The sequence below is a fragment of the Tasmannia lanceolata genome, unplaced genomic scaffold, assembly GCF_043159265.1.
Source record: "Tasmannia lanceolata isolate RefF3 unplaced genomic scaffold, GAP_Taslan_0.1 ptg000037l, whole genome shotgun sequence".
Taxonomy (NCBI): Eukaryota; Viridiplantae; Streptophyta; class Magnoliopsida; order Canellales; family Winteraceae; genus Tasmannia; species Tasmannia lanceolata.
The window spans coordinates 18,919,896-18,947,400 of NW_027518714.1; the positions used below are offsets into that span (position 1 = coordinate 18,919,896).

Genomic DNA, 27,505 nt, shown 5'->3' on the forward strand with positions numbered 1-27,505 from the left:
CAAGTTTGTTAGGCCAAGCAAAGCCTTGCATTTGGGCATTTCATTTGGGAAGGACAATTCTTAGGACAATTTTTTTTATATATATAAAATTTTCATGCGTCGTGGGATCATTGTATATTCTATTTTATTGGGAGGCATTAAGTATTTGAAATTATCACATGGGAATACCGAAAAACAAAGTTGTTTAAACGGGGAGTTTTACCTTTTTTGCCAAACCAAAAGACAATTTTACCCTCTACTCAAATAAAGCACAACACCACGTCTTCTTGTCTGTGTTCGCCGTTTTTTATCTCTGCAACTTATAGAAGATGAAGAAGACGAGGAAGAGGAAGAAAAAAAAGATGATGATGATAATGATGGCGATGAAGAAGATTAAGGTGCAGAAAAAAATGTAAAAGATTAGGAAGAAGAAGGAAAAAAAAAAAAGAATTGACGCCGGAAAAAATAAAAGTCGCCGAAAAAACTAGGTGACACTGGAAAAAATGAAAAAGGAGGGAAAAAAGAAGTATTGATGCCGAAAACAACTAAAGGCATCAGAAAAAAAGAAAAAGAAAAGTCGGGGTTATCCCATTCAGACTCGGGATTACCTCGGTTTGACTCGGGATTATCCTAGACAGACATAGAGTTATCATGTCCTGACTCGGGGTTATCAAGACTCGGAGTTATCCCGAGTCAAACAGGATAACCCCAAGTCAGACATAATAAAGAAAACCCACTGATTTGTTTGGTGTAAAATGGATGGCTCGGAAATTTAAAAAACTACAGGACAGAAACCTCCACAAATCGAATGATTAGGATCATCTTATAGAAAAGATTTTTGGGCCACGGCCTATCTACGACATGGAGCAACAAATGAATGGTTTCGATCCTCCAAATAGGTGGGCTCAAGGTACTTTTTCTTAGGTGAATTTCCGAAGTAGAATTTGCACTACCATGTTTTGGTAACGAGACAAAATCACTTTGTCTATTCTGTTATAAAAAACATGTTAGTGCCAATATCAGTAGCTATTTGAAGGCAATGTTACATTGTAGCCCTCCACCTTGGAAGCAAGCAAACGGGTTTTCTTCATCAAACCCTCACCACCTCTCTCTCTACAAAAAGTCTCCTAAAACCCACTTTCTTTCCTCTTTTTCTATTCAAAATCCAACTAATTTTCCGCCCTTTCTCGATCATCCAATGCCTTCCTGACCGTTATACTGCTCGATTCTACAATGGGTCTTTTGAAATCCATCGGATAAGCAAAGAAACCAACTCAAATTCAACAAATTTCAAAACCCCTCTCTCTTTCTCTCTTTCTTTTTCTTTAGGGTTTGCTCCCTTATCTGGGTTTCTTTCAAGATGGGGAAAAATCAGGCGTACAAAGCTATGCAGAGAGCAAGGGTGGGTTCGAGCTCTGGGGGTCCAGATGAAATCGAAGACGGAATGGTTTGTACCCTTTCATACCATATTTCCCCCCTTTCAATTTCTCACTTTGTTTGCAATTTCTAAATTGTAATTATACTGTTTGCCCTTCAATGTTTAGATAAATTTACTCAATTATACTGTTTGCCCTTGAAAGTTTAGATAAATTGGCTTAATTATACTGTTTTCCCTTAAAAGTTTAGATAAATTCGCATAGTTTAGCTTGCATTTCTCCTTTTTCGTACTTCTAGTCTCTAATTGTTAGCAATGGTTTTAAACTTTAGCCGGCCGGGATATTTCGATTTTGACTGCTACCAAAATGGAATCCGAAGAAATACAAGATTTTGCTCCAAATTTTGGAAATTTGTCCTAAACTTTTAAATTTTGCCCGAAATTTTGTAATTTCATTAATGTTTCGGTTGAAATATGTGAAACATGCAGTTTTTCAGGTAAAACTCAAATACATTTGGACAGAAATCCTGACAAAAATCAACTCCACTCGCATAAAACAGAAGAACCACGAGATTCCTTTAAGATATTTCTAATAAAAGGACAAAAAATTGAAAGAAAAATCATTTTGGCTGTGATTTCGTACCGAAAATTTTCTGCGACTTTACAAGATTTCGGCCAAAATTTCGTACCGAAACTGTAATTTAAAACTTTGTTTTGTAGTGTTTATGTGCGTTTACTGAATTTAGTTAATGCTGTTTGCTATCATTTGCCGTTAAAAAACAAACGGAATTTAGTTAATGAATTTGTTAATTTTCATTTTTTTACGTTGGAATATTATAAAGAGCTGCAAATTAATGATTTTACATTTTTTATTGTATCTTCCCCACTAACATTTTACAATCTGATTGTACTTTCGAAATGTTATCTGTACTTCATAAGTTGGTGGATTTTCTTAACTTGGTTTCTCTCTCTCTCTCTCTCTCTCTCTCTCTCTCTCTCTCTCTCTCTCTCTCTTTTCCATCTCTATTTCCTGGTTAATACCCCTAATTGTATTTAATTATTTTTTTTCATTGATATCTAAATTAATTAGTTATCGGTCTTAAGAAATTCTATGCGAACTTCAAGTGTGTTATGTTGATGTTTAGTCCACCAATGCCGAAAGTTGTGCTGCTGTTATTTATTTTATGCGAATTATCTTTAACTGTGCCATATAGCCATGCATGTAATGTGGGGTGCGAGGACTTTACACTTGAAAATTGTGGAGCCAAAACATGAGGTTGTACGGAATTAGACTTTTAAGTGGTAGCAATAGCAATCCTCAACTTATAACTTATGATGGAGAGTGGAGAGTGGCATTCTGTCAAAAATGGTTAGATTGCTCAATCTGGTTGTGCGAAGGTCTGGTTTCTATTGGGCTTGCTTTCAGCTCTGGTTCGTGGATACTTCTATTGAGCCAAGGTTCCATGTGCATGTGATAGAAAGCAAATACAAATGTCGTATGTCCATAGTACTTCTGTATGTGTAGTACTCTACCTTAGATATTTTGGTGGCTTTGACCAACTCTACTTCGTCACTTTGCATATTTATTCTATGTTGCATGGGTTCCACAGGCAAAGTACTTGCACGGTTTCACCAGACATGTTTCAGATTCTAACACTATTGATTTGGGTGCGATATCCAAAATCTCTGTCCATTTTTTGTTAAATTTTATTAAATCATGCATAATATAAGTGTACATTGACCTATCCTTTTTGAATTCTACGCATCCTATTAGTAAGCTTGCTAAGCGTAAATAAAACATTAGGTTTATATAACCTAGTGACATTTCCATTATATAAGCATCTATAATCCTATTCTTTCATAACTATATTAAATAATAAATATTTAAGATATATAACCAAATTCTTGAATCCTATTTTCTAGGGTTTGCTAATTTCAACATCCATACCTGTTTTGAGTTGACAGTAATATCCATGCCTCTATGACATAATTTCCTTTACATATCTTTCATTGGAGAAGATATTTGTGCCCGGATTTGTATTTGTGAGTCCTTACCTGTATTTGTGTATTCCTGTATGGGCAACATCGGTGTTTTAGGATTTCATTTGATGCTTTAGAGACATTTTGGCATTTGGAACATATTGCTTTGTTTTTCAAATGGGGGTTAAGTAGGGATGCCTCAATCTTCACTCAGCTTATTCTAGAGTCTAGACCAGTGTTACCGGGGTCACTACCCACCTATCGACCCACGATCAGGATCGTACGACCCAAAACATGTTTCGTTTGCGACCTAGATCACTAAAAATGGCAGTCCGGGTCGCACGACCCCAAACATGGTTCGTTTGCAATCCGGATCGCTAAAAATGGTGATCTACTAGAGAGAAAAAGAGAGATGCAACATATACGCACAAACGCATGCATGCATGAACACACAAAGTACCAGAGCGTCCCGAATTAGCTCTCCAAATTGACTTGAGATCCCAAATGGTCAACCAACTAAGTCTGCCCTCATACTGTCTACAGGGCTAATGTCACGGTGCAACTCACGCAAAATCAAATTTTCTTTGATAAAGGGGCTGTCCGTGATGGCCTAGCCCAATGCTGTCAAGCCAACCAAGTTCGCACACACATAGATCACACAACAAAACAAGAACACACACAATACAACACAAGAGACTTTTTTAACTCGGTTCGGCCAAACAATGCCTACTCCACGGGCAACGCCATTGCTATCCTCTTTCTCAAACTCTTTAGGCAAAAGCCATTACAAAGGAAACTCACAACAGTTGCCTATCTGTTGCCTATCAACAGCGTATCTGTTGCCTATCAACAGCCTAACTTCCTTCATGTTGCCTATATGTTGCCCATCAGCAGACTATTTGCCTTGTGCAAAAACGGCCATCACATACAAATTATACAATCCGTGTGCCTAAGCACTTACAAATGACAAGCCACCATGTGGCATAACAGTTGCCTAACTACCCAACCATGATTGCCGTAGCAAGTCTTCACAATGTGCAAGTTCATGCCAATGCCTTGTTGCCATTTGTGCCAAAAACGCCCACCAGTTGCCTTTGCTTTGTCTTCCTTGTGCCCAAACCTTTGAACACGACCAAGCAATGCCTTAGTTTGAATCATAACCGTTTACAACCGTTGCCTCCATGTGCCAACTCACCCAGGCACTTGCCAATTGTTACATGCACACTGGTGCCCTTGTTTTGCTTATGCATTGCCCACCAACCAGTGCTAACCATCCAGTGCCCACTAATGATCCAGTGCTCACAAATCCTGTGCCCAACCCAACCAGTGCTCAACTATTCCAGTGCCCAACCAGTCCAGTGCCCAACTAGTCCATACTTGAGTTAGGTTAGGTTATGTTCCCACTAATGCTTGCCCGTGCAAGCTATGCATAGCCCACACCTATGCTCTAGGCCATACCAAAGCCTTGGTCTCATGGCCTTCTTCCCACCTTGATGTTCCAAGTGCACATTGGAAATGGTGCAAGGTGCCACCACAAGCCAATATGTGTGCCAACATTTTAAGGGGGTGACAAACCTCCCCCACCTAAACCATCCAACGCCCTCGTTGGATCCATTGGTAGGTCCTTCTCATTAGGCTCTCCTCTAACCCCAATTTTGTACTCTCTTCACCAACTGCCTTTGCCAACACTTGTTTCTTTTTGTGCCCCACTTCCTTTGTCAATGTGGTTGAAATGACCTCCTTTCTTAGCCCACCCTCCACTCGGATAACTAAGCACCTTTCAACCCCCTCCTTATTGACTTCAACAACCGGCACAAAACATGGACTTTGCACCTCCATTACAAAAATCCCCCTCAAATAAGGCAACAAACATACATTGGCTTGCACAAAGAAATCCAAGCCAAGAATGACTTCAAAGTCATCCAACGGAATCACCAAGAAATCAGCAACACCTTTGCATTCCCCCACTCTAAGAGGAACATTTTTCGCCACTCCTTGCACAGATTTTGCCTCCGAATTCACTGCCTTGATGCGACTCCCGTCGCTGGTTAACCTCAAACCCAGCAATTGCACCAATTTTTTAGAAGCAAAGTTGAACAATATGTCCTCCTCCGACATATTTTTAATGTCCAACATCAAGGATGAAAACTGCTTCACGTACTCCCGCACGCTACTGGTGTGTTTATGCTTTTTCAAGGCATCTCTTGCAACCCACACTGCATTGCTAGGAAGGAATTGATCCTTCATTTCCTTCACCAACTCGTCCCATGTTGTGATTAGAGGACGACTCTTGTCCTCCGATCTTGTGCACCACCATAATCAATTGCTCCATAGCAGATCCGCCCACCATTTCCTTCGAACTTTCTACTCTGATACCAAAATGTCACGGTGCAACTCACGCAAAATCAAATTGTCTTTGATAAAGGGGCTGTCCGTGATGGCCTAGCCCAATGCTAGTCAAGCCAACCAAGTTTGCACACACATAGATCACACAACAAAACAAGAACACACACAATACAACACAAGAGACTTTTTTAACGTGGTTCGGCCAAACATGCCTACTCCACGGGCAACTCCATTGCCATCCTCTTTTTCAAACTCTTTAGGTAAAAGCCATTACAAAGGAAACTCACAACAGTTGCCTAACTGTTGCCTATCTGTAGCCTATCAACAGCGTATCTGTTGCCTATCAACAGCCTACTTGTTGCCTATCAACAGCCTATCTTCCTTCCTGTTGCCTATATGTTGCCCATCAACAAACTATTTGCCTTGGGCAAAAGAGCCCATTACATACAAATTGCACAATCCGTGTGCCTAAGCACTTACAAATGACAAGCCACCATGTGGCATAACAGTTGCCTAACCAACCAGCTATGATTGCCTTAGCAAGTCTTCACAATGTGCAAGTGCATGCCAATGCCTTGTTGCCATGTGTGCCAAAAACGCCCACCGGTTGCCTTTACTTTGCCTTCCTTGTGCCCAAACCTTTGAACACGACCAAGCAATGGCTTGGTTTGAATCATAACCGTTTACAACCGTTGCCTCCATGTGCCAACACACCCAGGCGCTTGCCAATTGTCACATGCACACTGGTGCCCTGGTTTTGCCTATGCGTTACCCACCAACCAGTGCACACTATGCAACGCCCACTAGTCAGTGCCCATTAGCTAGTGCCCGCCGACCAATGCTAACCATCCAGTGCCCACTAATGATCCAATGCCCAACCCAACCAGTGCCCAACTAGTCCAGTGCCCAACTAGTCCAATGCCCAGCCCACTGATCCAGTGTCCAACCAGTCCAGTGCCCAACTAGTCCATACTTGAGTTAGGTTAGGTTCCCACTAATGCTTGCCCGTGCAAGCTATGCATAGCCCACACCTATGCTCTAGGCCATACCAAAGCCTTGGTCCTATGGCCTTCTTCCCACCTTGATGTTCCAAGTGCACATTGACAAGGGTGCAAGGTGCCACCACAAGCCAATATGTGTGCCAACATTTTAAGGGGATGACAGCTACCAACATACGTCGTACGTGTTCCCATACTGTGTACTGGAACGAATCTCATTCCAAGTAACATTGTTCTAGACTTGATTTCTTTGTAGTTGGAGATTATGCAATTGCAGGTTTTGCACATGTCCTTGGCATGTGCTTCCCTAGTTCGACAAGTCTTCTTTGATCTTTTGGCCTCTCACATCCCAGTTGGTTTTATTTTTCTAAAAACTGATTAAGAGGACGGATGAAACTTTAGTCAAAAGCAGCGTCAGAGTTGGTAGAAACGAGGGGAAAAGATCATCTCCACAAAGTTCGAAAACACTTGATGTACCCAACAATTTTCCACTCCATCCACTGACCTCCATCTTTTTCTTTTATTATAATATATCCTTATCGAAGTTTCTATATCATTTTTCATATGTAACTTAGACATGGGCATGAGTGTCAGCATCAAATATGAACACAAGGAGTCATATGTGGGAAATATTAAAAAATGCATGAAGTAGAGGTGCTTAATTTTTAGATTTTTTTTTATCTTCAATTGTTCAAAAAAAAAAAGCCTAACATGTAGGCACGCTTGTGAAAGATCATACTATCGATATAATAAATGATTCATGATTTCATATAATTTTAAAGGATTTGCTATGCAATTTCTCGGAAAGCCATTTCCCAACCATCTTTTGCATGTGATGAAATAGGAATGCGGAGAAAGAGATGAAAGAGGATGAGAGAAAAAAAAGATGAAATAAATGAAAGAGAGAGTGGGAGAAAAGAAAGAGAAGAGAAAGAAAGAGAAAGATGGGTTTAGGGATAGAAAATTGGTCTAATATGAAGCATTACACTTTAAAAGGCATCGCAGCCACACAAAAGAGAAAAAAACATCAGATCTTTTGTTCATTCCATCATTGAACAACATCAAAGGAAAGTGCCATGAGGCTACATATATATATAAGAAAAGAAAGAGAACTAGAAAGTTCTAAAACCTCAAACAAAACCTTGTTTTTGGACTAAAACACCCTCTAATAACTCAATAGCGTAAAATTTTCGCAATAAATGCATGAGTCCTATTTAAAACACTCATAACTCAAATAACTTAAGTGATTTTTTATGGGAAAAGACTGTGGTACCCCTCCATAACTTAAGAGACTTAAAAAACTCCTAAAAGACACTTAAACTAGAATATGGGCCTAAGGATGGTCCCCATTAGTTTATTAATGATATACTGTATTGGTATGTGTGTCATGATTATATTTACATGAATTGCATGTGAAATGTGATATATGCATTATGCATACATATTTACATGAATTACAGGTAAAATGTGGTAAGCACTCAATTATTAAATAGGTGCGGCAATGCATGTCACTGGGTGTTCTGTTTTTAAACCATTATCGATGGTTATCTTAGTTATGTGATGGTTTCTAAGTGTGTGTTTGTGCTTATTCTAGCATTTCTTGAAGTTTTATCATAAAATCTATCAGTTGCATATGTTTCTGTACATTTTCATGATTTTACAGAATTTCCACCAAAATTTCCAAACGAAACTAAAACATTTCCGTCTCCATGATAGCCAAACAGAAACCCAAACCGAAATTTAAAACCTTGGTTTCGTCATATGAGGGAGGGAGATGAATATGACACGGGACATAGGGGTATGACTAATTCAAAGGGCAGATATTACCCAGAATGTCAAGGACATGACAAATATTTCCTCTTATTTAAAATTTGCATCTACTTGATTGGCAAAAGGATTGAGTTTTCGTGTGTTGGGAGCAACACATGCACTAATATATAAATGAATATACATATAATATATATATGAATATATATATATATATATATATATATATATATATATATATGGGAAAAAGGTTTATGAACTCGAGAGCAGATAGCTTATCTGTGCTCGAGTGCTGATAAATCATGTGGGCTCACATTTATGGGGTGATCCAAAGCATCCACTTGGAAGGCCCTTCCATAGAGAGGGTGTGTACCAAAAATCAGAAATATACATGCATATATTTTATGCATGGACGTATGGATAGTGAAAAGAACTGCAATTTTTTCTGTTAAGAACCACACAATCGCTAATATTAACATACATATACATATGATATATATTTATAATATACTTTTATATTATGCATGGATGTATGTATTATCCAGAATGTACCTTTCTTTATTATACTCGCACATGCTAGTGAGTTTATTCAAATCTACATTTTCAATTCCGTGACCCTTAAACTGATTACAAGTTTGATTGGATGATTTTGAATTGGATCAAGTAGATTAGTTGTATATTAGATGTTTTTTATTTCATTGAATTTTTCTGACGAGGAGAGTCGCAGATGGATGGTTCTTTTCATTCACCAGAGTGGCATGCAGCCCGTTTGGCCAGCCTGAATACTTCTCACACGGTAACTTGGGAAGAGTATAAAAAGAAACAAAAGGTAATACATCTGGCATAGTGAGTTGTGCTAAAATGTTACTATTCAGCCTCAAAATTTCTGTCTCGTATGTTTTCCCTTTTCCTTGTGAGTTTTCCAATTTCAAATTATTTTATGGTTTATTGCTTAAACTTGCCATATTTGTCATTGAAAAATATCGTTCTTCTCAGTAACTATGGTAATCTCTGTCAAATTATTTTATGGTTTATTGCTTAAACTTGCCATATTTGTCATTGAAAAATATCGCTCTTCACCGGAACTTAAGGTAATCTTTAAGTTTGAGATGTATTGGAGAGTTTCTCATGTGAGTAGTGTGTTTTTTTTTTTATAGGGAATGTGAGTAGTGTTTTATTTCTGAGATACATGTATCATAATTATAATGGAGCATCTATAATGAAATGAAAAGGAGAGTGGTTGGCCCCATCTTATAAAAGGTCTTCTCGACAATTTGTTCTATTAGATTCTATATGAACCCATGCATCCATTGGCCGCTTCATTTCAATTTTTTAATATCAAACCTTCTAGTTTACTTTTTAATTGTTGCAGGATTAATACCATGCATTTGTTTCTCTGATGACATATAGCAGATCTGAAACTTGTACGTATCTATAACTAAAATCAGAGAGTACTGTGTATTCGTCCCTCCCTAAAAAGTCACCATTAAAAAAAAATCAGAGAGTACTGTGTGACCTTTGAGGAAGCAATTATCGATCTATTTAAGAAAGAATTGAGCTTTATACTTTATAGATGATATAAAAATTAATCTTATGTTTGAAATTACACTTCACATCGCTTATTAGGTATTAAGTGGAAGGGGAAAACTTTCATCCTAGTTAATACTTTCAAGTAATGTACTTCAAAATGTTAATCCATCAACTCATGAGGGGGCATCAGTCTTGTTCTTTTATACCATCTGCAAAAATAACTAGGCCAGCAATTATAATAATAGGTGCATTTTAGAGATGCATGACTGGCTTGAAAATGTCAACTGAACTACGGTGATCATGGCCAAAGATTGATTTCCCTTAGAGGATTAATGAGGCCTTTGTGGAGATTTTGGACTGTGTCAAGATGGTAGTGATTTTCACATTATACTCTCCTTCAAAGAGGCAAACTCTATGGTTCCTTTGACTTGTGGGGAATGGAAACTCAAACATCTTTATTTTTGGGCTTCTTCCATCATGGGTTTGAAATTGAGTGCATTATATTTTTGTTTCATTGCAACAATTATAGTTATTATAAAAAAATCGCAGCCATGTAAACGTGGATTAGGATTAGTCATTTGAATTGCATTATTCTGTTGCCACTACTGGAGAGATTGTCTCACAGGTGTAAGGTATGCTAGTAAACGTTATATGTGGTATCCATCAGTCTAAAAGTCTTGTTACACGTGGGCAGGATTGGTTCTATATTTCATATTTTACAGATATGCTATATATGATCTATAGTATATGTTGTGTGCCCCCAAAAAAGATACGCAAGGATGCAGGCATTTAACTGCTGAACTAACATTCAACGACCATGACAATTGGAAAAATAATTGTCAGCTACAAAACAAGAATCTGCACTGATACACCTAAATATAGCAGTGGAATTCTTTTTATAATTTATAAGGAGGAGGTGGTATAACTTTGCAACTTTTGATTTTAAAAAGGATTTTATTTTGGTACTTTCATAATTTAAACAAGCTTGGTATTGTTTCAGCTTTTGATTAAAGAAAGAACAATTTAGGATATAAGGAGGTGGCTTTTGATTAAAAAACATACTAATCTCCTTTTTTCATAATTTAAATAAGATTGTTATGTTTTCAGCTTTTGATTAAAGAAATAACTTTTTGGGATATAAGGTGGTAGCTTTTGATTAAAAAATACTTCTATTTTTGGCTTATCCACACATGATTTGTAAAATGGCTAAGCAGTATTCCCTTGTAACATGAATTGCCAATGATCTGCCTCGTCCGTGGTTTGCCTTCAATTTTACAAACCCAATAAACATAGTATTGCCCACAACTTTGCATAATCGTGTCAGTAATTTCATCATTTTTATCAGTATATGCATTCCCCATGTTACATTCATAATGAGCTTCTTTTACAGTTTACTCTTGGGAGACGATTATAAGCTGTAAAAACATTCAATACTTGTATTGACATTAATGGGTAGAAAGGAACCATGGTGGAGAAAGGGATCTGAATGGGCCATTTGCCTGTCTGGGATTTTTATGTTGTCTTATTAATGCGTATATCACTATTTGTGATTTACTTACCTCTACGTTGCCCATTGTGGTATAGAATGATTGTCATTCTGCACCCGAATGGTGAATAATTCCTTATATGCATACCCAATCGCGACTGCGATTATTGTGCAAAAATCCGCTTCTTGCCAAAATACTCAGTTCAAGAATCTCTGAATTCTTGAAGTACTGGTTACAATCATATTTATGCTATAAAACTTAAATTTGAAAAACTTTTCAGACATTGTCACAAGCAAGTGGAAAGTGGAAACTAATTCTTGTGCAAAGAAACAGATGAAAATTTATATCTTCTATGGGTTTGAAGCAGCTGTAAAATTCTGAATTCCTATTTCAGATATATCACTATTGTCATGTACTTGGTGATAAAAAAACACTCAATTTTTAGTATAACTCATTGTTGATACGAACTCTCCTCCTACTCCCGGAACATTACTTCTTCTTTTTCGAATGGTTACTCCAGGAACATTACTACTCGAAGACATCTGAACAATACAGAGAAGATTAGTATGACCTTCCACAACGATGACACACACAAATCAGGAAATTGTCCAAATTTTTATTGCTCAAAAAACAGTATTAAAACTAAGCTCTAGATATAGCAATGCTGGTTTGTGGTTATGATGTAAGAAATTGTGCCAGATAAAGAAATGGGAATCATGACAATGCCATACCCCTATTTTAATACTGGAATTGTCAATCATTGAATTGGCCGATTCAACTGTGTTTTGGCTCTGCCAAGATGATAAAAGCTCAAAAATTAGGCCAAGTCAACAAAAAAAAATAAAAATGGTCCAAGTCAGCCGAGTCGATTCCCCACTCACTAAGGGGTTCCATATTCGAGTTCGAGTTTCCAAGGATTGCTCTATGGATCATGATGGACAGTAAGGACGAGATTATGTGAAATTGAAACTTTTGTCTTCTATTCCTACTTCTTGACATTTAAGACCTAGAGACCTTTGTTGAAAATGTCAAATTATATTAGTAGGGGTTTCTACAAGAGTCAATTTAAACACAACTTTTGAAATTAATGAAGCTCGTAACTGATAACTGACTCTTCTCCTTATATATATATATATATGGGTGGTCATCTTCAAGGGATTCTTTACCATAATTACCGAAAGCTCCCTAGTTGGTTCGCTTCAAAAGCTAATATATATATATATATATATATATATATATATATATATATATATATATATATATATATATATATATATATATATATAGGTGGTCATCTTCAAGGGATTCTTTACCATAATTACAGAAAGCTCCCTAGTTGGTTCGCTTCAAAAGCTAATATCTTCTTGCTTCACATTTTAGTGCAAGCACACTTCCATCACGCTCCCTAGTTAGGTGGTTCTTTTTTCCTAAAAGAGTTATTCCCCTTTGCTTAGTGACTAGAAGGAGTGTATTTAAGAGGTTGGGCCTGTAGTTCAATTAATCAAAGCTTTGTACCTGAAGCTTAAGGTTGTAGGTTCAATCCCATCTTACTACATATACTTATCTTAAGCTTCAACTGGAACTCTTGTGAATTTCCTTTTCAAAAACTTTACTGAGTAAAACTCCAAGCTTGTAAAACTATAAATCCCTAAACTTGTAGTTCTAATCAACACCGAAGTCCTCTGTAGCTACTTATAACCCTCACCTACATTAACCCTTCATCCCTTACCTACTATAACTGAATCTCTTTCTATGTGCTTCTCTGTTGCTTTCAATGAGCCTGCACTCAATATTCACCAACCATGATGCTTCCCACACATTTCCTCTTTACTTTTTTCCATTGCTTTCTTGGTGTTTTATGCTTACCGCATTCTCTTTTTCTACCACTCCTTCCCCGCTTCCGCTTCTCACTCTGGCAACTAAGGGTGCAACTCGGGTCGATTTTTGGGAATTTGGGTTGAGCTTTAACCTTAAAATTGGGTTGGGTTCGGGTTGATTCAAATTCATTTTTTTTATCAAAAGCTGAACCTGACCCGACCCAAGTTGCACCCCTACTGGCAACTATGTTTTTAACATGGCATCAGAACATTGAGATCTTGAAGATCAAGATCCACAAGCTGTCCTCACTGTTAAAGTATAAAAGAATAAATAATGCCTTCTCCAACAGCTCAAGCTTTTGGAGTAACTGGTAGTTTCACATGTTATCAGACCCAAAGGTCCTGAGTTCAAACCTCCTTGATAGCAAAAATCCACATGCAATGGCCAAACCCAAAAGAGGGTCCACATGTGCCATGTGTAGGCCAACCTAGAAAGAGGGGCCACACGTGAGGGGGAGTGTTAAAGTATAAAAGAATAAATAACGCCTTCTCCAACAGCTTAAGCTTTTGGAGTAACTGTTAGTTTCACAGATGCCATTTGAGATCTAACAAACCTGTCTTCTTTTCCTTTTACGATAGTGGCTGAGGTGCTGAGCAGGATGATGGATAAAGCACGAGTTAGTGGTCTTAAAGTATCTGACACTACTCTCATTTTCATCAGTTCAGAATAGGAGGTGTGGAAATTGAAGGCAATTTTGAGTTGTTATGAGACAGAGTTTGGGCATAGAATAACTTTTTCAAGTCATCCGTGATGAGGATGTGTTGGGCAATCAGCCCTCACAAAAAAATAGAAAAGGGGCCAAGTACGAGATTGACGCCCATTAGGAGTGCTTTAAGTTTTTTCCTTTGTTCATAAGGGCATATTGGGGATATTAATGTAATTGGCATGGATTAGTAGTTTGTTGGGATAGTAATGTAATTGAGATGGGTTAGTAGTTTGTTCGTAAGTCTAGAACAAATTACTAATCCATTAGGAGCGCTTAGGTTTATTGGGGTTATTAATGTAATTGGCATGGGTTAGTACTTTGTTCTAGAGTTACGATTTACTATTCATGGGAAACTATTCATGTCACTATTCACTATATTCACCCACATGTTAGTGTTTGTTATTAGTTTTTATTTTCTTAAGTGAGAAGCTTCTAGGATTAGGATTTTTACTTGTTTAAGATAAAGAGGGCCCACATGTTAGGGTTTTAACTTTTAAGTTGGTGGAAGTCTGTAGAAGTTGTGGTAGAAGCCTATATATTGTAGGGCCTAGGACTTTCAATGTTTGAATGAATTAAAAAACTCTCTTTTGCTCTCTTGCAAAAATGTGGATGTGATATCTGCAAGTTTTGGTGTTACACTTTGACTTCTTTTGGGGTGATGCCCTGGGAATCTCTTCTTGGTCTAATGCCTTGGGTCTTCTTAGTGTGATTTCAACACAACCATCTTTGACTTCCTTTGGTGTGATGCCCTAGAAAAACTAATGGTGTGATGCCTTTGGTCTTGATGGTCTGACTGCAACACATTTGTCTTCTCCTTCTACTCCAAGATGTGATGCCTAGGTTTTTCATTGGTGTGACACCGTGGACTGACTAGTGTGATGCTAACACATCTATAATCTTTGCACGATAGTAGTTGTATAGCTTCGTTACAGAATCTCCTAGTTCTTCTCTTTCTTATAGTTCTACCATTATATCTCTAGCTTAGGTTTTTAATATATATATATCTATATACTATATAGCAGAAGAGAAAAGGAGAGAATTATTTGAATTTCTCCCAAATTCTATGAAAATTACACGTCACTTTTTTTGACTTTTTTTAACAAAGGCACCCATTGAACCCACATATTTTCAATCCTACCCCCTCCTTTATGCTTTTTAACAAAGGCACCCGTTAAAGCCACATAATTTCAATCCGACCCCCCTCCTTTATGCTTTTTTAATTATGGAAACCTCTATAGATTGGAGAGCTAGGATCAGCCTATGGAAATGATTTTACGGGCACAACCTATTGATGTTGTGTTCCATCACATGGACGGTTTGGATCAACCTATGATGTGGTCCGTACAGTTCTTTGTCGGCCCGTGCATCGCACGGGGTTTTTTTACGTGTGTGTGTGTGTGTGTGTGTGTGTAGGACCGTCGAGAACTCATTCCAATCACACGATCAGTTTTGAAACCTGTGTCTTCTTTGTTAGCAAACTCCCACATTTTTTCATTTATGGTGTTTGAACCTCTTGTTTCCTTTCACAACAGAACTGTTCATCTGTTCCTTGGTACATCTGAATCCTATTGGTGATCTGAGTAAATGTAGGTTCAGTTTAGTCATCTCTTCTTTAATTTGTTAGATCTGTACTGGTCCATTATGTGTCCCATTGAACACGATCAGATTGATCATTGTTTCAAGATATGTATAATTGTCTTGAATTTTTTCCCATTCCTATATGTGTCCTACATCAGGATGAATTTGAAGGATGATGAGTGTTTCGGGTTTACTTTCATTTTGGGATGCAGAGAGGCGGCAATTCCGAATTTTTATTTGGGATTGCCTGTTGGCTTTTCTGACTGACAGTGAGACACTCCTTGTTGTCTGATACAAACCTGTACTGGTTGGTATTGTGTGATTGGATTGCTATCTATTTTTGCTGCTGGACAATTCTATTAGAGAAAACTGACATTTTAATCCTTGATTTCTATTCATCTGTTTACGTTGTCTTTAATTTTCTGACACATGCCCCTTGTAGCCTCTTCTAGGTTCTCCTATCTGTTTCATTTATTCTTTGTGCAATATTTTGCTCAGTTCTAAATGTTTTACCTTTACAAGAAAATGAAGTTTAACAGTGGTTTGCGCCTCTTAGTAAAGCATTGGTCAAGAGATGCAGTGACCATGTAGCATCTGAAAGTCTGAATGTTTATCCATAAGTCAGTTTCTTTAATATATGTGTCATGAGATTATCATATTTCCTAATAGGTTCTCTTTGTATTTAATCACTTTTTGGATGTCTATATCATATTTATTTTTGTAGGAAGATGAACTGAAAAAAGGAGAGTTGGAGGCGGATAAAGATAAGATGATGAGAGAGTATAGGGCCCAGTTAGATGCGGAAAGGGCAAGCAAGCTTGCTCTTGGGAGAAATTATTCGGGCAAAAAGTCTAATCACAAGAAGGGTATGTAAAGAGAGATATAATTATCTGTGCTGATTTATTGCAGTGTCAATTGCTTTTGGTTTTGTTGCCGATTTTTTGAACAAGGTTTTAAATCTCGGTTTCGGTTTCGGTTTCGGTCATCACCGAAACCGAAACGTTTCGGTTTCGGTACGAAATTTCGGACGAAATCTTTTAAAAATTTCACCGAAATTTCGGTGAAATTTCCGAAACGTTTCACCGAAATTTCCGAAATTTCACCGAAATTTCCGAAACGTTTCGGCGAAGTTTGGTACTTTTCCGACTCACAGTGAATTTCGTTTCGGTTTCCACCGAAACCGAAATGTTTCGGCCGAAACGAAATGTTTCGGCCGAAACGAAATGTTTCGGCCGAAATTTAAAACCATGTTTTTGAATAGCTTCTTTTCTAACGGGGACATGCCAATGCAGAGCGAAAGGAAAAGGATTTCAAGAAAAGGAGTAGCAAAAAGCGAAAGGTATATTCTGTTCCTAACACAGTAGTTACTGCCTAAGCAATTGTACTTTTCATGTTTTCATTCTGAAATTTGTTGCTATGTAACTTAGGCAGTGTTGAGCTTATCATGATTTTTTTTCCAACATAACTTTCTCCAAAAATGAAATGATAGTTTATTAAACAATCTGACTTACAAGGACATTAAACTTCTTAAATTATTGGTGTTTTGGATATTACATTAAGGCAGTTAGTAAGAAAAATCTTGAGTATTTTTTATCTTTTGCCGTTTGGTATTATCTGTATAATTATTGTATCTTCTTTAAGCAGATAATTATAAAGAAAAATGTCTCTTGCCGTTTGGTATTATCTGTATAATTATCGTATCTTCTTTAAGCAGATAATTATAAAGAAAAATGTCTCTCTCTCTTGGCATTATCTGTATAATTATCGTATCTTCTTTAAGCAGATAATTATAAATAAAAATCTCTCTCTCTCTCTCTCTCTCTATATATATATATATATATATATATATATATATATATATAGAGAGAGAGAGAGAGAGAGAGAGAGAGAGAGAGAGAGACCCTGAGCCAATATCTGAGTTTGAAGGAATTCAAAATATATAAAGATTCCAGTGTTTCTCGCCAAGTTGGGGTGATGGATATGGCAGAATTGGTGCTGGTACAACTGGTCATTGAGATTATCAAAATATTTCATGTTTATTATGAATCCAAGTATCACATAGATGCACGTGCATACACTCCCAGACAATCATACACGAGGAAATAAATTAATAGGAAATCAAAGAGAATGGCTTGAACCTAAATGTTAAATATGATGAAGTTTATCAAGAGGCAAAATCATGGCCAAAAAATTCAGCATGGCTCAAGAAAGGTTGTATTGTAATATTTTAGGGGATATTTATGACATGGTGCCATCAATTGCCGAATCATTAAAGCTCATTTTTTAATGGAAGCCATAGAAGGGAGTATGTTAAGAATTGCATGAGCCCAAATGCTAAATGTGATAAGGCTTATCCCAAGAAGCAAATCATGACCGAAAAAAATTCAGTATGTCTCAAGAAAGATTATACACTACTCAAAAACTACCTGCGTCAATCGTTGACTTGCCCGTATCGGCTCCCTTTTTACCTTGGCAGATTTTTCGTCTGAGTTTTGCCCTATCAAGTGTCAAAATAAACTCATTTATCTTGCCTGAGTTAACAAAATATTGACCATGTCAATCCTTGATTTGCCCGAGTTGACTCCCTTTTACCGTGGCCGAGTTCTTGTCCAAGTCCAATTTTTGAAACAATGGATTATATATTAATATTTTAGGGGAACTTTATGACATAGTGCCGCCAATTTTCGAATCAATAAACTCATTTTATATGGAAGACAGAGAAGGGACTTGGGAATTGGTGTGGATTTGCAGAAGTGCATTATTTGAAATTTCTTTCTGAAACCTTGAATCAAATGTGTAAAAACTGTAGGATCATTACCAATTGCCAACATGCTCTAGTGGTTTGAGGCAATAAGTACTCCCACACCGTGAGGTTTTGGGTTCAAGATTGGTAAAGGGAGAGGGAGAAAAAAACTGTACGATCATTGAGATGGAGACCATGACCTGATGGAGCAGAAAGAATCGCCATACTATTATATGCACCTCTAGGGTGGTTGTAGAATTTTCGTTTTACTCCATTTTATGAATCATGGATGTTAGAGCTCAAAATTTGGATCTCTAGAAGTGAGCATAGGGTGGTGTAAGAAGGGAGATAAAGGTTTTGTCACCCATATTGGAGATGGATGCTTAGATGGATTTTAATAAGCTCCAGGATTTCTTATTCTACTTAAATTGGAATTATCAGTCAATATGACACAATTTTTTATCGGAATGTCATTTTTTGGCTGATTATTGTTTTGCTGTTAATGATTAAACTTCAAAGTAACATAATACGCTCAATAATGCACACCAAAATCTCTACACAATTTTTTTTATCGAAATATTTAGCTGATTATTGTTTTGCTATTAATGATTAAAGTAACACTATATTTTAGGCATTTATAGAATTGCCACTATTCCCTTGACACTTTGAATATTTTGTAGTCTCCCGCTAAAGTGGTTAATCAAATAATATCAAAATATTGTGAAATTTATGGAGTGAGACCTTTCTCAATAATGCCTCGGTTGGCCATATCAATATTTAAATGGCCTAATTATTGGTTTTAATCCAGATCAATACATTAAATTCCTAATAAAGTTCGTTAATGCTTTGCAAAAATCGTTGTTATTTCTAAAAAAGTTGTAACATTTTTCAGTTAAGCGCAAATGTTTTATGGTATTTCCTAACTATACTTCCCAATCAGTCAAAGAAACATTGTATACACAACACTTGTAGAACTTCGTTACGTGTTAATGGTGCATGCCTTGTCGAAAATAAATGAATGGTAAATGGAACTATCACAGCCTCATGAAGTAATTGATTCGAATGAAAATGCTAGCATACTTGAAAAATCCTATTACACGATCAATTTATAGGATTATTTGGGAGGTTTTGGATGTAGCATGCATTCGTTTTTTTTTTTAAAAAAGTGGGTAAAGATTTCATTGATAAGAGACCGAGGCGGTCAAAAAAAATACAGAGAAGAAAAAGAAAAGAAAGAAAGATACAAACAAGCAGTAACACCCCCAAATCTAAAGAAAGAAGGTGGAAGGAAATCAAGAGCTCCATCCCCTTGTTGAACACTCCTTCCCTAGCAAGCTTATCGGCTTCTCGATTTGCAGTCCTTCTCACTTGCCTAAAGAGGGTTTCTCGGCCCCTTACTAGATCTTGGATCTCATCAAAGAAGGGAGGGAATCTCCAAGGGATTGAAGATGCTCCCTTGAGCCATCGAATCACGTTAAGAGAGTCGCCTTCCACCACAACCTTGTTCAAATATTGTTGAGCCAACAGTTTAATCCCATGGAAAACAGCTTGCACTTCCACTTCACTAGCATCTGCCACCCCTATGGAACCGGAAAAAGCCCACCTAATTGATCCCAAATTGTCTCTAAGAAGACCCCCAATACCTGAGGGACCGGGATTTCCAAGATTAGAACCATCAAAATTAAATTTTAAGAATCCATACTCTGACGGATCCCAATCCATCACTATCTTTGATCTTGATTCCGAGCAAAGACAAAACCCCCTACATTCATGCCATAACTCGGAAGGCACAAATTTGAAACAGGGCACACAACCTTTACCTAGGGGTGTTCATTATTCGGTTATAACCGAATAACCGAACCAAACCAAACCGAATTGGTTTTGTCGGTTCGGTTCGGTTTTTTTCCTTTTCGGTTCTGTTTCGGTTATTTTTTTTGGAAATTCGGTTATTCGGTTATTTGAAATTTTGGATAAAAACCATTATTTTTCCAAAAAAAAAAAGTGCTATATGGGCACTCCATAGGATGATCAAAACCGTCCATTTGATTGATCACAACTTAATTAGGTTGTGCTCAAAAAATCATTTCGATAGGATGATCCTAGCCCTCCGATCCAAACTAAGATTTTGCTTTTTCCCCTCTTTTTCTCCCACTATTCGGTTATAACCGAATAACCAAATTTTTAATCGGTTCGGTTTTTAGAAATTTCGGTTCGGTTTCGGTTATCGAAATTTGATAACCGAAATTATTTCGGTTATCAAATTTCGGTCTATTCGGTTCGGTTATAACCGAACGAACACCCCCCTACCTTTACCCAAGAAATTGAAAGCATTCATTCTCTCTATAGGTTTTGGATCTATGCTAGCATACTTGAAATACCCTCTTACATGATCAATTTTGAGTTTCTTATGAAAAAATTTAGGATTAGTTGGGAGGTCTCTCTCTCTCTCTCTCTCTCTCTCTCTCTCTCTCTCTCTCTCTCTCTCTCTCTCTGCTTCTTAGTGGTTCTTGTTTTTGTTATAAGCACAACCAAGGTTTCGAGTCTTAGATTTCTGTTTCGATTTCGGTATGTGTTTCAGTCATGAGAAAAATGGAAGCACATTGGTTTCGAATGGCGGTGGAAATCTTGGAAAATCTGGAAAATCGAAAAAACGTATGAAAAGATATGCAGATGATGAACATTTAAGATGAAACATCAGGAGGTGTTAGGATAAGAGCAAATACCATCATATAAGCAAAAAAACATCCATAATAGTTTAACAACATCAAATACCTAGTGGCATGCGATGCCGCACTTGTCTGATAATTTAGTACATACCTAGTGACATGTGATGTCGCACATGTCTGATAATTTAGTGCATACCTAGTGGCATGAGATGTCACACATGTCTGATAATTTAGTACATACCACGTTTCATTTGGCTTCTGTGTTCCAAAAAGGAATCCAGAGGGTACTGCTTAATTGGATTGGTGGTGCCTTCGGAGACACAGGGCAGGCATTATGGAAGCTACTACCATATGCCTTTGTCTGGATTATTTGGAAGGAAAGGAACAACCGGATATTTGAAGGAAAGAAGAAAAGAGTGGACCGTGTTTGTCTCGAGCTCAAAATGGAACTTATCGGATGGGTTAAAGCGAAGAGAAGTCCCACCTACGGTTTTGGCGAAATATTACGTAACCGGACAGCAGTAATAAAGGAAAGGAAGGTGATTACGAAGATTACTCCTGAATGGGTACCACCTCCGGTTGGTGTGTACAAATTTAACTTTGATGGAAGTTAGATAGCCAATCCGAGAAGGCTGGGATTGGCGGAGTGGTTCGAAACGTGAATGGTAATGTGATGATGTCATTTTCGGGACCAGTTGGTATTTGCGATGCTAATGAAGCTGAAATCAGAGCTTTCTTATTTGGATTCAAATGGTTCTATACAAATAATCTGGGACCCCTTATCAATTATCATAGAAGGTGATTCAACCAACGCAATTGCATGGGCAACTGGAAGCTCGAATGGACCTTGGAAGCTGCACTCCTAAATTTCAGAAATCAGAGGCTTGCTACGTATAGTTCGCCCGGATATCCAGAACCGAAGGAGATCGGCTAATGAAATGGCAAATACCAAAGATGGAGTACTGCGGGATTCTGTTTCTGTCTTTGTACCTGCCGATGCAGAGGGAGTGAGGGATGTATGGATTTTGGGTTCTTATATTTTACTTTTGTCTTTCTCTGTATGAAAGTATAGCTGATTTCTATCACGCTATTTCTAGGGACTTCTTGTCCCCCTTGTAATTTCTTCTGGGTAATACAAGTCATCTTTTAAAAAAAAGGTACATACCACATTTCACATACAACACATAAATATTTATACATAATGCATACAACACAATTGACATGCTATTCGTATAAATATAATTATGGTATCCTATAACATTAATACAGTTAATGGTAAAGAAAGATATTTTTAAATAACTTTTAAATATTTTATAAAAATTACTATAAAGATAGAAAATAGTGAGAAAGTTCAACATAAATTTGATGTATAACTGTGCATTGGGGTGAGAAAGTACAACTTATACCTTAGTTGATAGGTTGGCATTGGGGTGTATCGAGATGCTCTTTACATGTAGGAGTTGACTCTCCTCTTCTTAACCTCTTTCTATCACAATTAAAGCCGGATTTCCAAGGAAAAAAATCATGTCTTATTTACACCCATCGATCCTTGGATTTATTTCAGCTTCTATATTTTGCTTTGGTCCCACTGAATCTTACTTGGCATCATTCAAGGAGGTCTTCAGATTCGAGTTCCTCGTGTTCGTCCTCTGAATCTTCTATTTAGTGAAGATAGAGAGCGGAACAAGGAAATCGAAATCACGTGACGATGAGAGAGAAACATACACCTAATGATGCTATACCGGGAGTTAGACCCTTGAAAACTGTCCTATACTAGAAGGAGTTGACCTTTTTTCTTGTAAACCTCTTACTATAGCCATTAACGCTGGATTTAAAAATCATGTCATAGATACACCCAATGATGCTAGAACTTATTTCAGCTTCTTTATTTGGCTTTGTTCTCTCTGAATTTTACTTTGCAGCATTCAAGAAGGAGGTCATCAGATTTGAGTTCCTCCAGTTCGTCGTCTGAATCGTCTAGCAGTGACGATGAGAGAGAAACGAGAAAGTCAAAATCAAGATTGAAGAGAACAAAAAGAGAAAGAAAACACAAGTCCAGAACCAGGCATTCTAACAGTGATAGTGAAGAGGCTGGTGGTCCTTTGCCACTGTCTAGATTCTTTGGTAGTGTAAAAGCTGATCATTCATGATGTATTTTTAATGATCTTCTTTGGCAGTGCATGGATGGTGATCCGGTGAATTCCCATGACATGATCTTGGTTCCACGTCACATACATGCCCCGCAAATAAGATCATCATCGAGATAAAATCAATGGTTTAACTTCTTTTGCTATATTTATTTTGCTAGGGACCATCGCACAAGGCATTTTTCTGACCGGCTGTTGCATGAGAGAGCAACTACCTCATGCCTGGGTCGCGAACAGTGATTCAATTGATGATGAAGAAAGAGAATTCTTAGTTCAGTTCTTCAATTGATGATGAAGAAAGAGAATTCTTAGTTCAGTTCTCCACCTTAACGACAAAAAAAAGGATTGATCAAATTCTACTGAGTCTGACTTATAGTGATCATTTATCAAAGAATTGACTCTGGTTATCAAATGATTGAACAACCGGGATCAATTTACTTACCATACTTAGTTGACATATAAGACTAAATCTGTTGAAAGTGAGCCTATGTGGCTGCTCTCTCATGCAACAACAGGTTTGCAAAATGCCTTCTGCGATGGTCCCTAGCAAATCCCTTCATAAAATATTTAATAGTTATAGAGAAAACACTTTTACAATCACAAGCTCTCTTATCAACTTAGATTTTCTCTTTTGAAGAGATTTCACATTGCCTGTTATGCTGTTAGAATAAAAAAGCATACAAAACCCAGATTGAATGGCCAAAAAGAAACACTGAAGATTGAAGACATGGTTTATATGGTTGATTTTTAGGAAACAGCCAGTCCAAAAGTTGAGATTGGATTTTTCACGCCTCCCACATACACGTTGAAATGAATATTGTAGGGTGGTAATTTGACATGCATATTTATTTAAAGGGATTTGCTAGGGTCCATGGCAAAAGTAATTTTTAAGAATACTTCTGTTGTCTTTAGCCATTTTTCAGTGTATCCTCTGGAGACATTTTGCTAATAAAGTTATAATAGAAATGAAAAGCTGTTCCATATTCATCCATCTAGCAATGGATTTATAACATAATCAATACATCTGACATAGATTATCTTCATTTTATCATTGACATAGATTTTATCATTTATAACTAAAAAAAGAATCCAGATCTTGCAGTCGTAAAGAGGGTATTGACAATTTCCTTTTTGATGTATGAATTTTCGCCGCATAACTCATGCTCCGGCCATGACAAACAACTAGAGAGAAATTAGCACACAATATAAACGAATTTATTCTACTAGGTGTGATGGATACATTTGTGCACGTAACAAATCAGCATCATATTTCTATTCCGTCTAGTCTGTCCCAATTTGACCTCCCAACTAAAGAGTTAATTTAGATAAGCAGGTTTGGTGGTTACACTTGTTGACTCGTTCGCACAATACATGTGGCCTGACTAAATTGATCTGAACCGTTGGTTGGTGCCCTATTGGATCCATGTCATCCAACCACATTTATCATTTTCATAATGTATAATTTTCAATGCCGTTGTAAATACAATTGGGTGATGTGGGTCCAGTGGGTACGTGGCTAGGTTTGGTGACATGAATACAATCTGGTACCGTCCCTAATAGGCCTTTGTTTGGATCGAATTTTCTGGAAAAAGTTTTGAAAAGAAACAGTTTTAGAGGAATGCTAAACTCAGGAGCACCCTTGCACAAAAGGCCTGAAAGAGTGTCCCCATTGGCTTTTGGTACCCAAAGTGCATTTAATGCTCTTTGGAAAGGGCGCCCTTGAGCTTATCAAACCTCATATTGTTAAAATTTCCTACTTTTATTACACACTATACGTTGAACAAAACCCAATTAAATTTTGCCTAGATAGACCTTCATTTCAGTTAGAGAATGGTTGTATCTCTCTATATTAACCATACTTATATCTTTTTTCCCCTCTACATTGTGATGAATCAATCTATTTGCAAATTGTAAAACTAGAATGCTGTTTTTGCAAATAAAGCAAAGTAAAAGACTTCTTTTTGCCGAAACCAGTGAAAAAATGAGTGGCATTGCCATTAGTGAGTTCTGTCACGAGTGGGTCCGAAGAGAGAGATACGAGTCCACCACCATAACTGGGTCAAACGGTTGAGATCAAGAGATAAAAACTCAAAATTGGGAAGCTTGGGAAGAATCTTCAGTTACCTGAAAGTTCTCAACAACCAAGTAGATAATATACCGTGTAGCCAATCCCGCAAAGTCATCAACTTCCTACTGTGATCAGATACTCCAAAAAGCTATAAACCCACATCTCCCTTTTTTTTCTTCCTCAACCAAATCAAAACAACTCACAAAATCCAAAACCCAAGTCTCAAAATATGGAAGGAGTGCAGATAGAGAAGAAAGGGAATCTGACTGAGCTGAAACTTGGTGGAATTGGAGGATTTCTTCTTGTTGGTGGAGCTTTAGCAGCTACTGCTTTGTTAGCTGCTTTCAAAAACCGAAGAAGTAAAAAAACATCCAGAGAGAAATCTATCAAAGACCCATCAAAAAAATTATCAGAGGAAGCACTCGACTGTAAGAAAGAATATGTAGAAGGCCTTCGGTCTGTCATTCAAAATCCATCTCTATCTGTTGATAGAAATCAATGGTATATGCATAAAATGGAAGAAGAGGGGGTTGATGAATTCATTTCTCTTTCTTTTATTTGATACTTTTGACTGATGGGTGCTTGAATTTGCAGTGAGGAGGATATTTCTGAAGCATCGGTAATCTGTTCTACCCAGATTAGTCCTGGTGGGTTAGGGCCAATTGAGAGTATGATCTTGGTAATCTTATTTTTCTCTATTAATTATATGTCTGATCTTTTTCTTTTTCTCATCAACGGACACAAACTCTTATTTCTCAAGCTTAAGCTGTTAGAGTTGGTGTTATTTATAATTATTTAAACTTCAACAGTACCCAGTATTATTTCCTGTTCACTTTGTTCTATGCTAGTAGTATATTGGCGAAATTTTGATTCACTGAGTCAACTTAGCAATGTCCTAGTTTTAAAACTATTTTGCGAATTTCTCTAGGAAAAGGAATCCAGTTCGGAAATTAAAGGCGAAAAAGTTGCAATTGAAGAGAAGATCAAGAACGTGGAAAATGAAACTATCCAAGAAGGAGGACAAAAGGATGAGAAACAAGATCGACAAAAAAAGGAAGAAGAAGAAGAAGAAAGTGATAGTGAAATGGTTGAAGAGAGAGAAGAAGAAGGTTCGGATGGAACGGAATTTTCCTTCATGGAATCAAACACCGAGGCAATTTGGCCTTATGGGTCAATGGAAGAAATATTCTTTATGGAGTTGATGAATGATGAGATAAAGATTACAGAAAAGATAAGTGGAAAAGAAGCTGAAAAGTCTCTTCTCCATGAAAAAGAAGAAGAAGAAGAAGGGGAGACTAAAGAGGAGATAGTAAAAGAAAAGGAAGAAATGGGTAGGTCTGAAATTGGTGGGGAGAAGGCAATGGACTTTATTGTAAAGATTACAGAAAAGATAAGTGGAAAAGAAGCTGAAAAGTCTCTTCTCCATGAAGAAGAAGAAGAAGAAGAAGGGGAGATTATAGAGGAGATAGTAAAAGAAAAGGAAGAAATGGGTAGGTCTGAAATTGGTGGGGAGAAGGCAATGGACTTTATTGTAAAGATTACAGAAAAGATAAGTGGAAAAGAAGCTGAAAAGTCTCTTCTCCATGAAGAAGAAGAAGAAGAAGAAGAAGGGGAGATTATAGAGGAGATAGTAAAAGAAAAGGAAGAAATGGGTAGGTCTGAAATTGGTGGGGAGAAGGCAATGGACTTTATTGTAAAGGTGCGAAATTCATCTTTGCATTGGAAGTTTTTACTAGTCTCAACTTTGGTGGGACTGCTGCTACTTTTGTTCATTTAACTTTTCGCTTAATCTTTTCATGTTTTTTATGATTCTCCTTTTTCTTCCAATTGAGTGCTGCCTCTGGCTGTAAGTTGAAGCTCCCAACGTCTTCTGTCTGTTTATCAAATGGGTTTTAGAGGAGAATAAAATCGGGCTCTCGGGCTGGCTCTCTCTCTCTCTCTCTCTCTCTCTCTCTCTCTCTCTCTCTCTCTCTAGCATATATATCATAGATAAATAGACGCAGATATTTTTGTCCTAAAAATGGATCATTCGAGTACAGGGAGAGTTACAAGAGTGTCACCGGACGTGCCTTCCTAGCAGCACACTTTCTGTAAAGACCAATGCGAGGAAGAACCACCCCCTGTTAGGGATGTTCTAACAACCCTCCCTCTTCAGCTATATGTTAATAACAATTTTTCTGATGAAAAACATAGCCTATTCTGGACAAATGGCAATACTAAAAGAGCTGTTTGGGACAACCTTGAGGAAAGTGAGTCT

At 37.3% G+C, this 27,505-nt stretch overlaps 2 protein-coding genes and 1 pseudogene across 3 annotated transcripts; all 3 read left to right on the plus strand.

Moving 5' to 3' along the window:
- Nucleotides 1-1,033: 1,033 nt before the first annotated feature.
- On the plus strand, nt 1,034-24,165 carry LOC143860786 (uncharacterized). Of its 2 annotated transcripts, XM_077371601.1 has the most exons (6): nt 1,034-1,426; nt 9,173-9,274; nt 16,349-16,490; nt 16,917-16,963; nt 22,956-23,157; nt 23,342-24,165. In XM_077371601.1, the coding sequence occupies exons 1-6, from the start codon at nt 1,340-1,342 to the stop codon at nt 23,467-23,469; spliced, it is 708 nt and encodes a 235-aa protein (XP_077227716.1). In that variant the 5' UTR covers nt 1,034-1,339; the 3' UTR covers nt 23,470-24,165. The 2 variants fall into 2 exon arrangements, with proteins under 2 accessions (XP_077227716.1, XP_077227717.1); XM_077371602.1 differs by lacking the exons at nt 22,956-23,157; nt 23,342-24,165 and adding an exon at nt 21,358-22,878.
- Nucleotides 11,972-12,080, plus strand: LOC143862751 (U6 spliceosomal RNA; annotated as a pseudogene).
- A 1,074-nt stretch (nt 24,166-25,239) lies between the features above and the next one.
- LOC143862119 (uncharacterized) lies at nt 25,240-27,178 on the plus strand. The gene is made up of 3 exons (XM_077373112.1): nt 25,240-25,749; nt 25,843-25,927; nt 26,177-27,178. The coding sequence occupies exons 1-3, from the start codon at nt 25,478-25,480 to the stop codon at nt 27,023-27,025; spliced, it is 1,206 nt and encodes a 401-aa protein (XP_077229227.1). The 5' UTR covers nt 25,240-25,477; the 3' UTR covers nt 27,026-27,178.
- The last annotated feature ends 327 nt before the right edge of the window (nt 27,179-27,505 follow it).

Excerpts from the sequence above, each read along its gene's own strand:
- LOC143860786 (XM_077371601.1), top strand. The coding sequence starts at position 1,340 with ATGGGGAAAAATCAGGCGTACAAAGCTATGCAGAGAGCAAGGGTGGGT. Across the intron at positions 16,491-16,916 it reads AAAGTCTAATCACAAGAAGG|AGCGAAAGGAAAAGGATTTC; the intron begins GTATGTAAAGAG and ends ATGCCAATGCAG. Across the intron at positions 23,158-23,341 it reads GCCACTGTCTAGATTCTTTG|GGACCATCGCACAAGGCATT; the intron begins GTAGTGTAAAAG and ends TTATTTTGCTAG.
- LOC143862119 (XM_077373112.1), top strand. The coding sequence starts at position 25,478 with ATGGAAGGAGTGCAGATAGAGAAGAAAGGGAATCTGACTGAGCTGAAA. Across the intron at positions 25,750-25,842 it reads TCTGTTGATAGAAATCAATG|TGAGGAGGATATTTCTGAAG; the intron begins GTATATGCATAA and ends TTGAATTTGCAG. Across the intron at positions 25,928-26,176 it reads CAATTGAGAGTATGATCTTG|GAAAAGGAATCCAGTTCGGA; the intron begins GTAATCTTATTT and ends GAATTTCTCTAG.